General features: G+C 43.8%; 2 protein-coding genes across 2 annotated transcripts in view; one reads left to right on the top strand and one right to left on the bottom strand.

The window, feature by feature from the left end:
- The window catches only part of LOC308084628 (serine/threonine-protein kinase PINK1, mitochondrial-like), a 41,105-nt gene extending 24,133 nt beyond the window's left edge, over positions 1-16,972 (top strand). Inside the window, exons 2-3 of the mRNA XM_080427388.1 lie at positions 14,490-16,432; positions 16,514-16,972. Coding sequence (XP_080283514.1) covers positions 14,571-16,295 — 1,725 coding nt within the window. The 5' untranslated portion in view covers positions 14,490-14,570 and the 3' untranslated portion in view covers positions 16,296-16,432; positions 16,514-16,972. The remainder of the gene's footprint in view (positions 1-14,489; positions 16,433-16,513) is intronic.
- Positions 1-17,280, bottom strand: part of otog (otogelin) — a gene marked incomplete at both ends in the record, with an annotated part of 85,677 nt that overhangs the window by 23,591 nt on the left and 44,806 nt on the right. The window contains 9 exons of the mRNA XM_080431973.1: positions 2,451-2,618; positions 3,403-3,429; positions 4,279-4,435; positions 5,215-5,331; positions 6,432-6,551; positions 8,219-8,365; positions 8,626-8,760; positions 9,069-9,207; positions 10,108-10,215. Of these exons, the coding sequence (XP_080288099.1) occupies positions 2,451-2,618; positions 3,403-3,429; positions 4,279-4,435; positions 5,215-5,331; positions 6,432-6,551; positions 8,219-8,365; positions 8,626-8,760; positions 9,069-9,207; positions 10,108-10,215 (1,118 nt within the window). The remainder of the gene's footprint in view (positions 1-2,450; positions 2,619-3,402; positions 3,430-4,278; positions 4,436-5,214; positions 5,332-6,431; positions 6,552-8,218; positions 8,366-8,625; positions 8,761-9,068; positions 9,208-10,107; positions 10,216-17,280) is intronic.

Here is a 17,280-nt window from a genome sequence, read left to right as displayed (position 1 = left end):
GCATGGGAAAGTATCCCCATTGGCTTAAAGGACAGCCAATGATCGAAAAAATGTCGAGAATCTGTCGTGAATATGTCGAGAATCTGTCGAACACACGTTGACTAGTGGTCAGTCTCTTCTTAGACCAGCTCGCAAGCTGGTAAAAAGGTAGACTGTTATTAATCCTGTTGGGGGAAATACAGTTTCAGCTTCACCCTATTGACTGCTGTTCAGATGGTCATGATGAGCGCTCGAAAGGAGCTGTTATAGGGGTTAAATGTCTTGCTCAGGGACACTAAGACAAATAGTGTATACTGGGTGGTCAAAACCGGTGACCTTCTGATTACCAGACAGCCACTAAGCTACAGCCGCCCCAAGCATATACTGTTAAGATAAGATCAGACATTTCTGCATCAATAAGATACAGTGGTACAGAGGAGACGGGGAGGGAGGAGAGAGTAGAGCGCTGGGATGACATGCCGCTGGGCTTTGGACCGTTTTTGATGATGGTATGCTGTGATATTTCTGTGATATCACAATATGTTAATATTACATTTTCTTTCTTTTTTTGTAATTATCTCTCTGTGTGTTTTTAGAACCTAACTTGTACTCATTATGTGTCCTATTCCTTGCTGCTGTGACAAGGCCCAGTCTGCTGAGTCGGCAACAGGCTTCTCCACCCTAGAGGAGATATGGACAATATGAAAGCTACTGTAATAATTAATTTAGTTCCCACTCCTTTGGGGTATATTTTGTTACTGTACATTTACACATACGTCACGTGCAATGTGTCCTCTGCATTTACCCATCCTAACTATTGGGAGCAGTGAGCGCTTGTGAAAGACAGGCCAGAGCCTACTTTCCCTATGATGCTGAAACTAGTTAAGCCTACTGTACTGTATACAGGCCTTTGAGGCAACAGCTAGTCCAGTCCAATAACAACACTATTCTTAAAAGTAAGCTTGCAATCTTGCCACGGTAAGGAGCTGCTAGCTACTACAGCTCGTAGCTCGGGTTGCTGTATTAGCATTCAGTAAACTGATCCCTGGGCCTGTATGCCACTGGAAGTCAACAGGACTCCCATGTCTTCAGCATCAGTGTTTTCACTGGGAAACGCAACTCATTCCAAACACTTTTCCGTGGCAGGGGAAACAGTGGAAGAGGAGAACTCTGGCTGGCTCACGTTCAGTCGGCGTCTGCAGGCCAAGGCCAGAGGAAACAAGTGTTGTTGTCTGAAACCTCTGATTCACAGATTAGGGTTGGAAAGGGATAGCTGCTACTGGGGCAAGTGGGTGATGGGAGGGAACTACTGTGAGAATGATGTGAAGTGAAGGACTGATAGCTACTGTATGAGAGGGAATATCTGGGACAGAAGAGGTGGTGATATTCAGGAAATATCTGAAGAGGGCACAGAGTGTGGTAAAAACATAACGTAATAATCACTTCAAAAACATTTAACCACTTTCAACCTGGTGTTCCTATTTTGGGAACGTCATTATAAGCAAACTATTCCGAGAACCTTTTTTTATACAGCAAAAATAGCAGATCTGTGTTGTGATTTTTTTTTTATTCATTTTTGAAAATATAAATAGGGTGTTAGTGGTTAACCCATTAAGACCTGAAGCCGATTCTACATGTCTCCTAAATCCCAACAGTATTCTGAAAAACGTATGTTTCTATATCAGTGGTGCTCAATCTTTTTCATGTCAAGGACCCCCAAAATGATATGCATTTGCCCGCGGACCCCCATCTCAAAATATGTTGTTCCAGGGGGTCCCAGAAGCAAAGATTTGAGTTAAAAATGTTAGCTTTAAAAATATATATATTCAAAGGTTTGCAGACATTTTCACGATTTTTCAAAAATAGCAGATCTACAAGCTCATAGCGCGGCACTCGGTGCCGCGCTATGAGCTTGTATATCTGCTATTTTTGAATAGCCAAAGTGTAAAATAATGCTTTTTAGCTCAAATCAAAAAATGCGTTCCAGGTCTTAAAGGACAACTTTGTTTTTTTACAACCAAGGTTTATATTTTAGCTTGTAATTAAAGTAAATAAAAGATGAGTGTTGTATTTTTTACACAATAAAAAAGGTCCTGTGGTCTTTGATGGCCAGATGTGAGTTATTGGGGGCTAGAAGAGCTACAGGTAAATAATAATAAAGAAAACGCCAGGTTATTGTGTAAAAAAAGACATATTTCGCCACCTGCCCAAATGCCCCCGCCCACTGTAAAAAATGATTGCGAAAATTGCTAAAACTATTGAAAGCAGTAAATTAATTTGTTTTAACATTCATCTTTTATTTACTTTAATTACAATCTAAAACATAAACCTTGGCTGTAAAAAAACAAAGTTGTCCTTTAATGGGTTAATTTGGGTGTCTAATGAAATGCTTATACATTATGTAGCATCTAAGCATCTAAAAGGAACAACACAGAATGCTTGTGTATTTTCCTGTGTGTGTTCAACCTCACCGTGTGGCCGAGCGGTGCTGAGTGCCGGAGTCATCATGAAGTGGGACAGGGTGGGATCTGTGATGGTGTCTTCCCTCTGGAGAAGAATGGCACCACTGGAGCGGTTGGCCGACAGCAGCCTGCTGGGCTCTTTGTAGGTCAGCAACCTGTAGGGCCCTTTCCCTAGAACTACACAAACACCAGGGTTCTGTTAGGTCAAGGGTTCCAAAACTTTTTCAGGCCGCGGCCCCCACAAAATAATCATATTTGAACTGCAGGGGCCCCGCACCCTGACAAGCACTTGGAATTGTAGGAGTTGAGGCATTACATTTAGGATCTACATTTTGTGAAAATAGCCGATCTACAAGCTCACAACGCCTCGCAAGCTTGTAGATCGGCTATTTTCACAATGTTTGCCTCTTTCTTACATACTGTAATATTTGACACTTTAGTATTAAAAAGGTCTTAAAAGTTATTCAATTGTAACTTTAGAAATATGCAGATACCCTGTATACACTTATACAACAATGTTGAAAACAATGTTGGACATTAAGCTAATCATCTGGGGACCCCCCAAAATAATTTGGGGTCCCGACCCCCAGTTTGGGAACCACTGCTGTAGGTAAGCTTTATTTATATTTGGAATGAGACATAATACTGCCACCTTGTGGCCTTTTTTTTACATTTGGTTCCATAATGTAATTGTCAAAACTTGATCAAGTAAGAACGAAAAAACTACACAAAACAATACTTTGTGACACGTATTTGCTGTTGTAAAACTTGCCGTAGTGTGGCGTTACAGGGGTGCATTAGTTTATACATAGAGTCATGCTAGTCTAATTTGTCTTTTTAACTGTTTTAAAGTATTTTCACCAGCCTACATACGTCAATGAAACAAAAACAAAACAGTAAAACGTCAGTAAAAAGAGACATGTGAAGTTGATGTCAAGTGAGTTAAAGTGAGTGAGTGTACCTTTGTTGTAGTATTCACAGTCGTACGCTGTGAAGAGAAGCACAGAGCCAGTGAGTACACACACTGATTTCCATTTACCCTCTTAAGAAGAAAGCCTGACTATTTGCTGTCTAGCTAGGTGACTTATTATATGTAAGTGTTTTTCTTTTTCTCTGTATTCTGATAGCAATTACTGCTATAATGTTTGTTCAGTAACAGGGGTCTTCTCGTCTCTCCAGCTCTTTAGTAAAAAGAAAATAATTTCAGGTTGGGCTATCAGTTTCACCCAATCAGGAGAGAAAACCCATACAGGATACAGGATCAACAAGTGAAATTGGAAGTGATGAAACGAAAAATTTAGTAGACAAAATTGCAACTGGAACACTATTGATATTCCCGACCTGAAAATGTATTTTCTGTTTACAAAAGAGCTGCATAGACCGAAAGACCCCTACTGCTGAGCAAATATATCACACCCCTATGAGTGTACAAATGTAACCAAATGGACCCGTAATGGTCCATTTGGTTACATTTGTACACTCTTGGAGTTACAAATGGATAAATTAACACTTGTGATTTTATTGTGTGTACTTTGTTGCCAGTAAAATAATCGCTATTACTATTACAGGTTAGATACAGGGTAGGTGAATGCGTGAAAAGGGGATTACAGTGGAGGCTGTCACTATAGAAAACAGTGCTTAAGTAATGGTTAATAATAGGATTGCATTTGTTTTGAGATAATATGGTTTATAATAGTTTGACATTTAGCCATATAATCAGTGGGGAAACATTTGCAATTCAAAAATTGTGCTCCACTTATGTCATTGTTGAGCGCATCCAGCACCCCCCGCCCCCCCCCTCACTCACCCCCCTCCCCCCCACCACCCTCTGACTCACGGCACAGAGACGGGGAGCGCCAGTCTACCGGGATGCCATGGTGACAGCAGCGCTGGGCGTACGCCGCCACGCTGGTGCAGAAACACTCGCAGTCTCCACCGCGGCTACACCCGCACGTGTCTGCCAGGCAGTTGGTATAGAACCAGGTAACATCCACCTAAACACAGAGTGAGGAGGAGTGGAGAGCTTTTTTCAACCGACACAATAATAATAATGACATTTTTCTAAATGAGACTTGATGAGAAAGAAAACAAAACTGCAGATCTATATAGCTTAAACCAGGGGTCTTCAACAGGGGGTCCGGGACCCTTAGGGGGTCCTCAGAACTACGATAGGGGGTCCGCCAAATCTTTGTGTGATAGGAAATGTCTTTTTTAGATTAACCACTTAAACCTTAGCATCCCTTTTCTGAGGAGAACTTCAGCCAAAAATAGTCGATCTACAAGCTCACATTGTGAGCTTGTAGATCGGCTATTTTTGGCAAAGAGGTATCGTGTAGACTAGAGGGAAAAAAGAGCAGACCAAGAAAAAAAAATCTGCATCTCAATTTTATACAATATGTAGAGGGGGTCCCTGCTTCATCTCTCTCTCAGCTAGGGGGTACTTGGCCTGAAAACGTTGAAGACCTCTGGCTTAAAACTGTATGCTATTTCAAGTAGCACATTTCCCACATTTGCTGTATTTATACCCAGTTTTACCTTATCTAAGCCTGTTGTCATAACAACTGTAACCTACACCTCTACACCAAATCTCTTTGTCGAATCTACAAGCTCACAACACAATGTGTTGTGAGCTTGTACATCATACATTTTCTCCAAATGTTTGCCTATTTTTTTGCAGAATGTTCGCCTATTATGACATGCCCAGAATAGGTATGCTAGGAAGGGTTTGTGTGGTTGAATTAAAGTGATCAATGCATGCTGCACCAATACTCACCACTGGGTGGCAGCCTTGGAAGACCTCGCTGAGCAGGACTCCACATTGTCTCTTTGCAAAGGGCTCCCTGAGGGGATTGAGGCTACAGGGGTGTCTGATGTCTGGACTGTTCACACACTGAGGATGTGTGCATGCACATGCACATGCACATGCACATGCACATGCACATGCACATGCACATGCACATGCACATGGACGGACAGACAGACAGACAGACACACAGACACACACACACACACACACACACACACACACACACACACACACACACACACTTTTAAAAACTGTTATAAACTAGTTGTTAATAATGAATTTATTAGTATATAATATAGTCATAACTTAGTGTATTGTTAGTTTCGAACTTCTGTGAGTGTATTTAATAGATATTCAATATAACACAAACAGTGGTGTCATGGAGGCCACACGGAGTAGGGTGGCGTGTGGCCAGTAATTTTTTCACGCGCAAGGTACGGCACGGTACAGTGCACACGCGCGTGCACGCTAGAACGTGCGCCCCCCCCCCCCCCCCCCCCCCCGCGTAGATTCACGAGCCAAGTACCCAAATGGCTACTTTGCATAACAGGTTTACAAGTGAGTGTGAAAATGTATCCTCAGATTCCTCACACCTCGCATCTATATAGGCTCCACACAGATCCGGTACACAGCATGTTGGCTTCAGTAGCTGCACGCAGCAATGCCTCAGCCACCGTCGAAGAAGAGAAAGATACTCGTTCAAAGCAAACTTTTAGTTTCAGCTCTACAATTCATGGCATTCCTTGAATTTGTATTAGTTTAAAAAGACTAAAACTAAGCTAAAAAACATTTAGCATAAAATGCGTGCGGTGTGCGCGTGCCATAAGCGCGCACGTCTGAGTGACGTCATTAAAATATCGTCCTGCCACTACACCGCTGAACACAAAGCCCCACCACACAGAATCATGTCTCATCTTATCTCGTCCAGACACATGAATGCATAAGTAAGTAGCCTAGGGAAACAAGGGTTCCAGAGCCACGTGGCCTATAGGTCACCTGTTTTTTCATGCGCACGCACAGGTACGACGGATGTGCACGTGCGTTCCGCCAGTAAAAAAAAAAACATTACATTTATCCCCTATTCTCCCAGTCTCAGGGCGGGAGATTGGGGGCCACTGAGCCTTGGTAACCTTTTATGGTAACAAGAATGCATAAGACACATGAATTGACTTCTGAATCTTTACCTCTACTGCAGTCCAGCTGTTTCCAAACTCCTGAGGTGTCGGGGAGTCGATGTTGTCTGGCGTCCGCATCTCGTTCACCGTCTTCAGGTCAAAGTTCCCACATAGACCACTGAGTTTGCCCTGAACACAACAGGACAGCAGTCACACAGCATCAGTCAACACATCTGTCACCATGAGTTCCTACATGTTATTATGTTCCAGCCTTGAAGGAAGAAGACACAACCTTTGTACCTCCCCTAATTCATTCAATGTGCATATTTATATTATATGTTGCCTATTTCAAAATAGCCGATCTACAAGCTCACAACCGCAACTACCATCCTAATATACAATAGAGAGTGGCGCGCATGTGTGGCTGTTTGTTTGTGGGTCTGCGTGGTTCATCATACGGGTCCTCATGCTCTCTCTCTCAATACAAACTGATGGTCACTCGAACCATGCTCTCTCCGTTCTCTCTCTCAATACAAACTGATGGTCACTCGACCATGCTCTCTCCGTCAAGAAAGCGGTACGTTTTGCTTTCGTTTTCGCCTCCGCGCACAGCTGTAGCAATGAACGTCTACAGGCTCCTAGACGAGAGCCCAGTGCCAGCGGCTAGACGGAAGGGTCGCGCAGTGACCTGCACCTCTAGTTATTTACGAGCAACTTTACAGAAAAACAAGCCCAATGTGGCTTATAATAAGCAGACCTGGCAACACTGCATAGAGGGAGAGAGGAGAGCGTAAGATTGCTTTGGGGATAATGGCTTGTGCAGTCTTCTCTTAAAGGCAATAGCGTCTGGCACGGTGATTCTCAAATAGTGGGTTAACCAGTACGGTCCTGAATAGGGGCCTAAATGTTTTACTGTACTGTACCTTTGTGCTGTTTACATTTGTTTAGGCTGCCCTAGCGTGTCTGATATCTGATCTAGAGGGGCGGGTTCAAAATCTCAGGAGAAAAATTCTGTGAGATCCCATTGGTTCACCGATCTGTCCATCAGCCCCCGCCCCGCCTCATGCCCCTCCTCCTCCCCCAATGTGCAGCATAGAGCATCGCAGTTCCCGCCCACTTCCTGGTTTTTCCTGGTGCCGGAAGGAAAAACTCAATGCATTTTTCCCATTGACATTTCCAAAAATATTTATATCAATTAATTTAAGCCTAGAATCAAGCCATCCAGGGTCCTGGTGAATCATGACCATAAAACGTTTTTTTTTTGCCGTTTTCAAACCTGGATGGCTTGATTCTAGGCTTAAATTAATTGATATAAATATTTTTGGAAATGTCAATGGGAAAAATGCATTGAGTTTTTTGCGGTGGAACCCGGAAGGGGCGGGAACTGCGATGCTCTATTGAGAGCCCTGACGTCACAACATTTGGAGCGACGCCCACTGCACTCTGGTTGGTTGGGGAAACGAAACACTTCCTATTCCACGAACGTCAACAGGCTGGTCCAGGCTCTTATTTTTGAGCAAAACGCAAAGGAAAATAAAAAGCCTGGAGATCGAGGCTAACATTTGTTTGACTAATAAAGTATTCAATCAATCAATCAATCAAAACTGACTGAATTTGTATTGATTGTTGCAAAGACAAAAAATATCAAATTCCAAGAAATTGTTTATTTGTGATGACATTTTCATCACAGGAAATCTGTGATGAAACAAAAATGAAACAAGTCCAGAAAAAAATAAGAAACCTAATGGTGCAATAATGGTGGTAGAGTGGAGGTGAGGACAAAGAATGACATTTGCTAATTAATTCAGGTTTTCAAATTGTAGAATGGAAACATTCAGTGACTTGTCTCTCCTCACCTGCCAGCGAGGTCCAACTTGGATGTGGATGGTGGTCTTCCTATCCCAGAGGACAGTCACATCCTCCTCGGGGATATGGATAACAGTATAGTAGCCAGCAGGCCAGATGAATATGTTCTGTCTCCTGTCTATCACACTGGACGGGTTCTACAGGGGAAACAGCACAGTGGTTGGGTTGTATAGGACAGAACTATTCAACTTCAACTTCATTGTCACATCACAGGTTTACAGTTCTAAAAAGAAAAAGTGGATTAAATTATTTGTCGAACAAGCCCCCATCATTTGCAGTTTTCAAAGAGGAGTGCAGTGAAAGCTAAATCTATATCTATAATAAGTCTGTTTATATATATACTGCATGTGTTTTGTGTATGTCACTCTGTCCGCAAAAGATGAAGGTTGAGTCTCACCGGCTTCCCGCTGACATCGTCGAACACGATGAATGACCGGCCGATGTTGATCAGGAGGGACTTCCGGCAGATGACTCCACTCTCGTAGCAGTCAACGTTCTCAGCCGTCACGCTCAGCATTACGTCGGTGCTGCTCTGCTGGCCAGAGGGGCAAAAACCTTTGCTGATCAAGTTCTGTATACCTTTTATGTGCAGAATGTACCTCCAAGTGCGTTACAATATTGAGACTATTATACTATTGTACAATATAATCAGCATGCAACATCAATGAGAAAAATAAGTCAAAAGATGACATCATAGACATATCATTTCAAATCACGTATTGATCCATGCATGAAAATGATAGTTCACCCCAAATAAGAACATCAGCTAAATGTCTAAAATGTGAATGAATGTATGTGTAATAATTACAAAATGTGATGTGGTTTAATTTTATACCGCACCTTCACAAGGTAGACTTTGCAGGCGCCAATGTAGTCGTACAGCAGGCCATCAAACGTCCTGTAGTGCCGGTCTCCGTATGCTGTGCACATGGAGGGACACGGCCGGAACACGCACTGGAACGTTCCGTGTTGGCACACACTACAAAGACGACACGGCTTCAGCTGATATGATTCAACCATCAACTCACTGCCCACTTAACACAAGTAAATTCTGTCACCCGTAATAGCCTCCCATCTTATCAGAACAGGTAGGGTTTACCATGGGCAGAAAAGTGGCCGCTCAAATGCCAAAAGGTTGAATCACCCGCTCATTGAGCTATTAGGCTGTCATCTAACATCTTTGCTGGCAACTGCTCGGAAGAAGAAGAAGAAATGGAGGGATGGGAGAATGGACAAGAAGAATGACTGAGATCTCTGGGAGAGGGTTTTCCTTTCAGAGGAGGATTGAGCCCTTCTGAAGGGGTTCAGGAGTGAAAGACTGTCATACAAGGATGAGCACTGTTCGTTGGGGCCCGTATTCTAGCAGAGAATTGCAGTATGGATATCGAATAGCCACTTTCACTCACTCTGACAATTGTACAACTCATCGCTTCAAGCTCGATCACTCTATGAGAAATTTGTCTTCATTCGGCCAGATATTGTCGGCGGAGGCTTTGCAAGGATGATACAAATTTGTACTGCCGTTGAAAAACAGCAGGACAAATTACATTTGGCAAACCGGTCCCATCATATGGAGACAATTACTTGACTTGCTACTTTGTCAAGACAGAAAATATCCTCTATTTGTAAGTTTGAGGATCCAATGGAGTTAGCTGCTTTTGTCAGAAGCACTTTCTAATACTTTTCATTCAATATTATTTTTACCAACACACAGACGTAAAGGGTGTTATAGAACTGATTTATGGAAAAAAATACAAAAGTGGAAACATTGAGTTAGCTGGTTCCTGCCGGACAGCAACGATATGTTTTTTAATTAGTGTTCTTGGGTGGAGTTTTCCTTTATTGTCTTTCTTGACGGGTCTTTACAGTTAAAACTTACCACTGATGACAGGCGGAGGTGACCCTGTCCCCTGGGAAGTACTCTTTTGCCTTCCACAGGCAGGGACACGCCTCGGGCTCAAAGCACTCATCACCGTGTTTCAGCAAGCTGGAAGAAAATGTGCTCATTATTTGTAAGTGATTTGTGGCTCATTGAATATATAGTAGGGTGACAGAGGAATGAGAAGGTATAAATTAAAATCCGAAGCGTTCATTCAGCTTTGACAGTGGCCTGTTAGTGGCTCAGGAGGTAGTGAGGCTGTCTTGGAACTGGAAGGTTCCTGACTCGATCTCTGGCTTGCATGTCTGTGTCTTGAGCAAGACACTAACTGCGTCTGCTACAGTACATGTATGTGTGTGCGTGCGTGCGTGCGTGCGTGCGTGCGTGCGTGCGTGCGTGCGTGCGTTCGTGCGTGCGTGCGTGCGTGCGTGCGTGCGTGCGTGCGTGCGTGCGTGCGTGCGTGCGTGCGAGTGTGTGTGTAATGAATGGCTGAATGACCATTTAACATTTAACTCTGAAAGTGCATGTGAACTTAACTTGCTGACCTGATAAATGAACACTCAAGATTTTGTCATGTAGAACGCCAATGGTCTATGTTGTGTATTTACGGATTTGTAATCCGTGTTATTTCACCGTGATGGGGAGAGCGTAGAGAGAAAGTCACGTGACTGCCTCCGCCTCGTATTGAAGTTAATGGGGGGGATATGGTTCTCCTATGCACGGAGTTGCGGAGTTCCTAGTCATCTATGCACGGAATTGCCGTTTGTCAATCCGTGCTATTTCACCGTGTTTGGGGGGCGATCGGGTTGGTTTCATAGTAAGCTCCACTCTGAGATCTGTCAGCAGCCAATGAGAGCGTGAGTCACATGGGGGCGCGGCTGCACACAGGCAGTGCACACAGAGACACACACAGAGACACACACACACAACCCGAGCAGGGTTTCATAGTAATCTCCACTTCGCGCGGAGGCGTGCCTCCTTCCGCTGCGTTCACAATAATTCATATGCCATACGTGTGACAGAGGGACATCGAAAGCAGGGCTACCTTCCAGAGCCATGCCAGAAAATGGGAGAGTTTCAGGGCTAGGCAACTTCGGATGAAAAGGAGGGTAACACTCATTTAGCTACATGAGAAAACCAGACAATTAGGATTCTCAGAGATAGAGAGAAACAGCCTTTGTCTGGCTCCCTCTGTCCCCTTTCCACGCTGTTAGACGGAGCTGATAAGTATCTTGTAATATCCAGGGTTGAGCTACAGCCACTGGCGAGGGTTGCACACAATAGAGTGACACACTGAATGGTCCCACCACAATCCTGGGCTTCATCGGAGTAAAGCTACACCCCAGATAAAACTGTGTTAACAGCTCCCTTTATCTACCCGCCAAGCCACGGTATCGATTACTTTGATCAAAGAATTCATAATAATTCATTCTCTCACACACACACGCATGCATGCCGAACAAATCCTCTCAAATGCCACTTCGACTTTGAATTAAGTTTTGACAGAATGTGGCAGAGGAGAATGCAAATGAACAGCGTCACAATCTTGTTAGTTGTCTGAAGAGTGAGACATGCATGGCACATCTGTCTCAGCTGGCAGTAGGCTCAGGGTTAATTTATCGCAGCACATTGTTCACTTAAAATAAGTACAAGTTAGGATTCAGAATAAGGTGCACTCTTACAGAATGACTGTCATTCATGGGACTGGGTTACTTCCCACTTGGTCCCAAAAAGACTACACGGTAATTGGTTTTTATATACTGTAACTAACCAAATGCTTCCATAGCCTATTAAACCCTTTCAGCCAAAACCCCAATAGTATCAATGCCAGCGCAATTCCCACAAATGGGATTTGTTTCACAGAACCTATTGTGGTTGACTCAAGCTCGCCCTAATTTCAGGCTTCAAAGGCTCTGAAAATAGCCATCAACTGCAATGTTCTGTGTTCTTTCACCACCTTGTATTGTGACTTCTCGTTTCTGCCAAGAATGCAACCGCAAAGAGGTTGAGCTCTGGAATGCCTCGATTTCCAGGAGGAGCAGAAGTCTCCCTCCAAATGTCAAGGGGATTTTAAGCCCATTTTTCAAATACCAACATAAAACGATATGTGACATTTCTATTCACTGTGCTGATTTCAATAGAATACATGTGAGAAGAAAAAAGATGACTACTTAGCGAGATAAAAGAGATACCTAGATGCATCATAATTCTAATCAAAATGTAGTTAGAGTAAATGATGCGAATGGATGTCAGGATGACTAACCACAGATGGCTCGTCAGGTGAACAGGTTGGTTTTCAATGTTAGGTACTGGATCAGATTTTTTTTTTTTTTGCTTTTTTATTTTGAAGGTCAAGATCGAAGCACCCTCCAGTACCACCCAAATGTTTTGAAAGAAGGCTATTCTAGCTTAAAGCTGCACTATGTAACTTTCCCGGGTCTCCTGCGAAAGTGCTGAAATGTTTACCACTGAACCTGCCTGCTTGCTCTGGGGAGAAACTGATGGTCAAAGGTCATGTCCAACCTAGACACATGATCTAAATGTCTCAATAGAAGAGCAGGGAGACCAATTACAACCACCCCGATAGTTATATTGAATTAACGTCCTCTACCAAAATAACATTTCATTCACAAAATAAATGACATAATAGAGCTTTAAATAGTCATTGAGCTTTTCAAAGATTTTAGAAACTGTACATACAGTATTGAAACAGGTCTGTTGAAAGCTAATTCCTAAACTGTGCATTAAAAGTAAGTAACTAGGACGACCCCTTTGGGCGCCGGCCTACTCGGTGCAGCCTACTCTGGGTCATGCAGGTCGTGAACAATGCAAGTGGAGAATACATGGTCCTCATACTGTACATGTTATGATGACCTCCTCTCTCCTACTTCACATACTGTACCTAGGCCTGTCATAATTATTACATAATCGTCTAATCGCAATTATTTTATATAATCGCAATTATTTTTGCATAATCGTCATAATCAATTCCATGTTAAAAAATGTCATATATATTTTTTTAAATGTAAAAAATAGTGGAAATAGCCAATCGATAAGCTCAAAACGTGTCGCGATGCGACACATTTTGAGCTTATAGATCGGCTATTTCCACTATTAATGTTTATTTTTAAGAATAAAATAATTAAATGTGTTATTTGTCATATCTGCCCTGTGCAACTTTTGTTTACGAAAGCTAAAAGCCAAACAGAAATGTAATTTTTATTCATAATGTTCCATTCATTTTCAACGACAGAAACACAATTAAATCGTTAATCGCAATTATTTGAGTGATAATTAATCGTCAAATTTGTAATCGTGACAGCCCTACCTGTACCTTCTGTTCTCACCTATTCTTCTTTGAATTTGATAAAGATGCCTTCCTTCTCCTCCATCCCAACATCACGTGCCGTTCTTCCACCACGTTCTTCCATTGCCCACTTTCTGTTCCATGGCATACGCTGTCACTTATACTGGCTAAGCGGCAGACACGTGACGTGACGCTCTGCTAATCTGTGAAGCCGATGGTTTGAGTTGGCCAATCACGGAAGCCGATGCATACAATCTCGGAAACACACGGAAAATGTGTGCGTTCTCAGACCCGCGGTCAAACACATACAGATATTCTTGTTTTCTCGGTTCTCGGAAACCGTTGGTCGATTCAGATTGCAACTTGGCACTGCATGTGTGTGGTCATATGCCATGTGACACACACGCACACGCACACGCACACGCACACGCACACGCACACGCACATTCTGTGAATTAACAAAAGGATCAACTGCTGATCACATTTGCATATCCTATCCTTTTATTATGTTAAAATTCCCTTGTAGGTCGGCCCAAATATGGAGGGGTGGGCATCATGTGTCATCACAAACACGTGTCCCAAAAAAACACGCGTCACGCAAACGCATCACAAAAAAAGGAGGCTTCGTAAACCCGCGTCTCAAAAGATATATATGCATCACACAAACACACGTCACTAAAGTAACAATATGCAGACTATTCTGTCACACAGACAGTCTCAAAAGTAACATGGCCATACTGTATATGAAGAGGCGGGCGTTTATAACGCGTCTCAAACACGGGTGGACGGTGGGTGACTGGGTGTGACAAACGTCTGAGAATCTATGGACAATATGGATACTATTCTGGTCAGCAGTGATGCGTCCAGTGAAAAGTCATTGAAAAGTGGAAAGTCACTGGTTGCAAAAAACAGATAATTCGTGAATCCCGATATTATGGAGTACCCTGATGTCATCAACATGACGTCATTGTAATGTCGTCATAGACTGGCCTGGACTCCATATTTTGGCATGCCTCACATACCGTACTTCGCATAAAAGGGACACAGACAGACAGATACAGAAATCTCCATATAGTACTAGGTTGTCCTTGCTGGGGTTGTGCTAGCCTGTTGTGGACTTGGGGAGAAAGAAACCATTACCACCGACTGGTAAAAGATGTCTGTAAAACATGCCTTAAGTCGGGGGTTAGAGCTCGGCCGTTCGGCCTTCCAGCTGGGCCTCCTGAAACCCATCAGCCGAGTTGCAGTAAAGCTCCGAGGTGAACGCCTTCGTGCTGTAGGCCCGCCGGCCCGCACCGTTCAGCCTCGGGCTTTCCTGCCGTCTCGGTACCTGTATTATCGCACGTCACTGCGGGGCCTCGCGGCTCAGTTACAGTCCGGCGGGTTTAGGAGGTTTGCGATCGGCTCTCCACGAAACAGGGCTGTGTTTTTGGCTTTCGGTCTCGGCGTAGGACTGATCGAACAGCAGCATGAGGATGACAGGAAAAGTGCATCGACATGCCAAGAAATCCAGACCCTATTTAGGAAGAAGAAGTTCCAGACACCCATCAAGCCATTTACATCAGGATACAAGCTGGAAGACTACATCATTGGGAAACAGATTGGGAAAGGTTCCAATGCGGCTGTGTATGAGGCGTCTACTCCGTTTGCCCTACGCAAGAAGGATGATAAGTCTTCCCTGGTGGAGCTGATCGATGATCAAAATGAAAAAGAGACGTCTCCTTCCCTGACATGCTGCTCACTAAGACTTGTCCCTCTGGCTGTCAAGATGATGTGGAACTTTGGGGCAGGGTCATCAAGTGACGCTATACTGACATCCATGTCACAGGAGCTGGTGCCAGCAAGCCCGCTTGCCTTGAAAAAGGAAAATGAGCAAATTACTCTGGATGGACATTTTGGAGAGCAGCCCAAGAGAGTGTCTGCGCACCCCAATGTGATCAGAGTGTACCGTGCATTTACAGCTGATGTCCCACTGCTACCAGGTGCCCGGGAGGAATACCCAGATGTATTGCCAGCCAGACTTAACCCTGCTGGTCTCGGCAACAACCGTACCCTGTTCCTGGTAATGAAGAATTATCCCCGCAACCTGCGCCAGTACCTGGAGGTGTCCACGCCAGACAGAAGGCAGGGCACTTTGATGGTGCTGCAGCTACTAGAGGGGGTGGACCATCTGTGCAGACAGGGCGTCGCTCACAGGGACCTCAAGTCAGACAACATTTTGCTAGAGCTTGACTCAGGTGGCTGCCCACGGTTAGTGATCACTGATTTTGGCTGCTGCCTTGCCCAGAGTGACAGTAGCCTACAGCTGCCCTTTAACAGTCGGTGGGTCAACAGAGGAGGGAATGCTTGTTTAATGGCACCAGAGGTGGCTACTGCAGTTCCGGGTAACAGGGTTGTCATCAACTACAGTAAGGCAGATGCTTGGGCTGTGGGTGCCATCACATATGAGATATTTGGCCAGCATAACCCATTCTATGGAGCAGGTGGGCTGGACAGCAGGACTTTCCTGGAAAAGCAACTTCCTCCCCTTTCTTCTAGTGTTCCAGCTGATGTTCAATTGGTGGCCCAGTTACTCCTCAGAAGGAACCCAAACAAGCGTCCCAGTGCCCGTGTTGCCGCTAACATGCTGCATCTCAGCCTCTGGGGACGGAGGGCACTGGCCAATCAGGATAGTGCCAGCATGAAGAAAGTAGCAGATTGGTTACTGTGTCAGTCTGCTGTAGTCCTCCTAAGGGGCTCTGGCGGACCCACTGGGAACACCGTGGAGGCAGAGCTGCAGAGATGCTTCCTGTCTAACGTGGAACTGGAGGACCTGCGCACTGCTGTGGGGTTCCTCCTGTATGGACGGAACCAGCATCAAGCTTGCATCATGTCAGCTTAGAACCACCTGCACTGACTCAACTGGGAATAATTCAGGAATCAGGAACGTTGTAGTTGTTGTGTGTGGTGGGGTGTCATAGGCTTCTAGACTTCAACGATTTAGTCTGTAGTTTGACCCTTTACTACTCTACTGTGTGTGTGTGTGTGTGTGTGTGTGTGTGTGTGTGTGTGTGTGTGTGTGTGTGTGTGTGTGTGTGTGTGTGTGTGTGTGTGTGTGAGAGAGAAATCCTCTTAATTTACATTTGTTCACTGCCAAATGTAATAAATTAACACTGAGGAAATTATTATGTAGGAGCAACACAAGATGTTATGAGCTGGTAAAAATGTATGCACTCCAAGATCCAACATTATTGATTCATGCGTCTTGTGTTGCTCATCAGAACAGATCTATGCAGGGGCTGTTGTAGGCATTACTATTCACAGGTACACTACACACACAGGTACTAGTGTGTATCAAAAACTGATCTCGTCTCACATAATTAAAGAAAGAAAGAATTGGCTGCTAGTTGGTTTGTTTAAAGACAAGGAATCAAGTGATGAATACATGTGTTTTCCAGAAATGCCACTGTGAAATAGCCCTGCGGATGTTTGCAATTCAATTATTGGTTTGTGCAGAGTATTAATCAAGCTTAAAGTGATTATTCTCGGTGGTTTGCACGTTATGTCCAGTTTGCAGTTGCTCTGACTGTGCCAACCTTGATTATTTTCTAAACAAATGGTTTATGAATGGAAATACTGTATGCATTGCAATCAGGTATTCTCATAATGTAATTGTTCCTTCACTATTACTGTCCGGAATATTTTTTTTACCTAAGCATGCATGTTATTAAATATTTGAAATAATAGAAAAAAGAATAGAACTTTAAACTGAAAATAATAAAATGACAGCCTAAAAAGGTATGTCATACATACGACGGAGAATGTGTAGCCATTTTGATAATGGGTGTGAGCAATAATGTGTAAAATATTTGTGAAAATGTATTTGG

This window comes from Gymnoscopelus braueri (genome assembly GCF_963280865.1).
Source record: "Gymnoscopelus braueri genome assembly, chromosome: 1".
NCBI lineage: Eukaryota > Metazoa > Chordata > Actinopteri > Myctophiformes > Myctophidae > Gymnoscopelus > Gymnoscopelus braueri.
The sequence above is the reverse complement of the archived record's forward strand: the minus strand, read 5'-3'. Positions and strand labels throughout refer to the sequence as shown.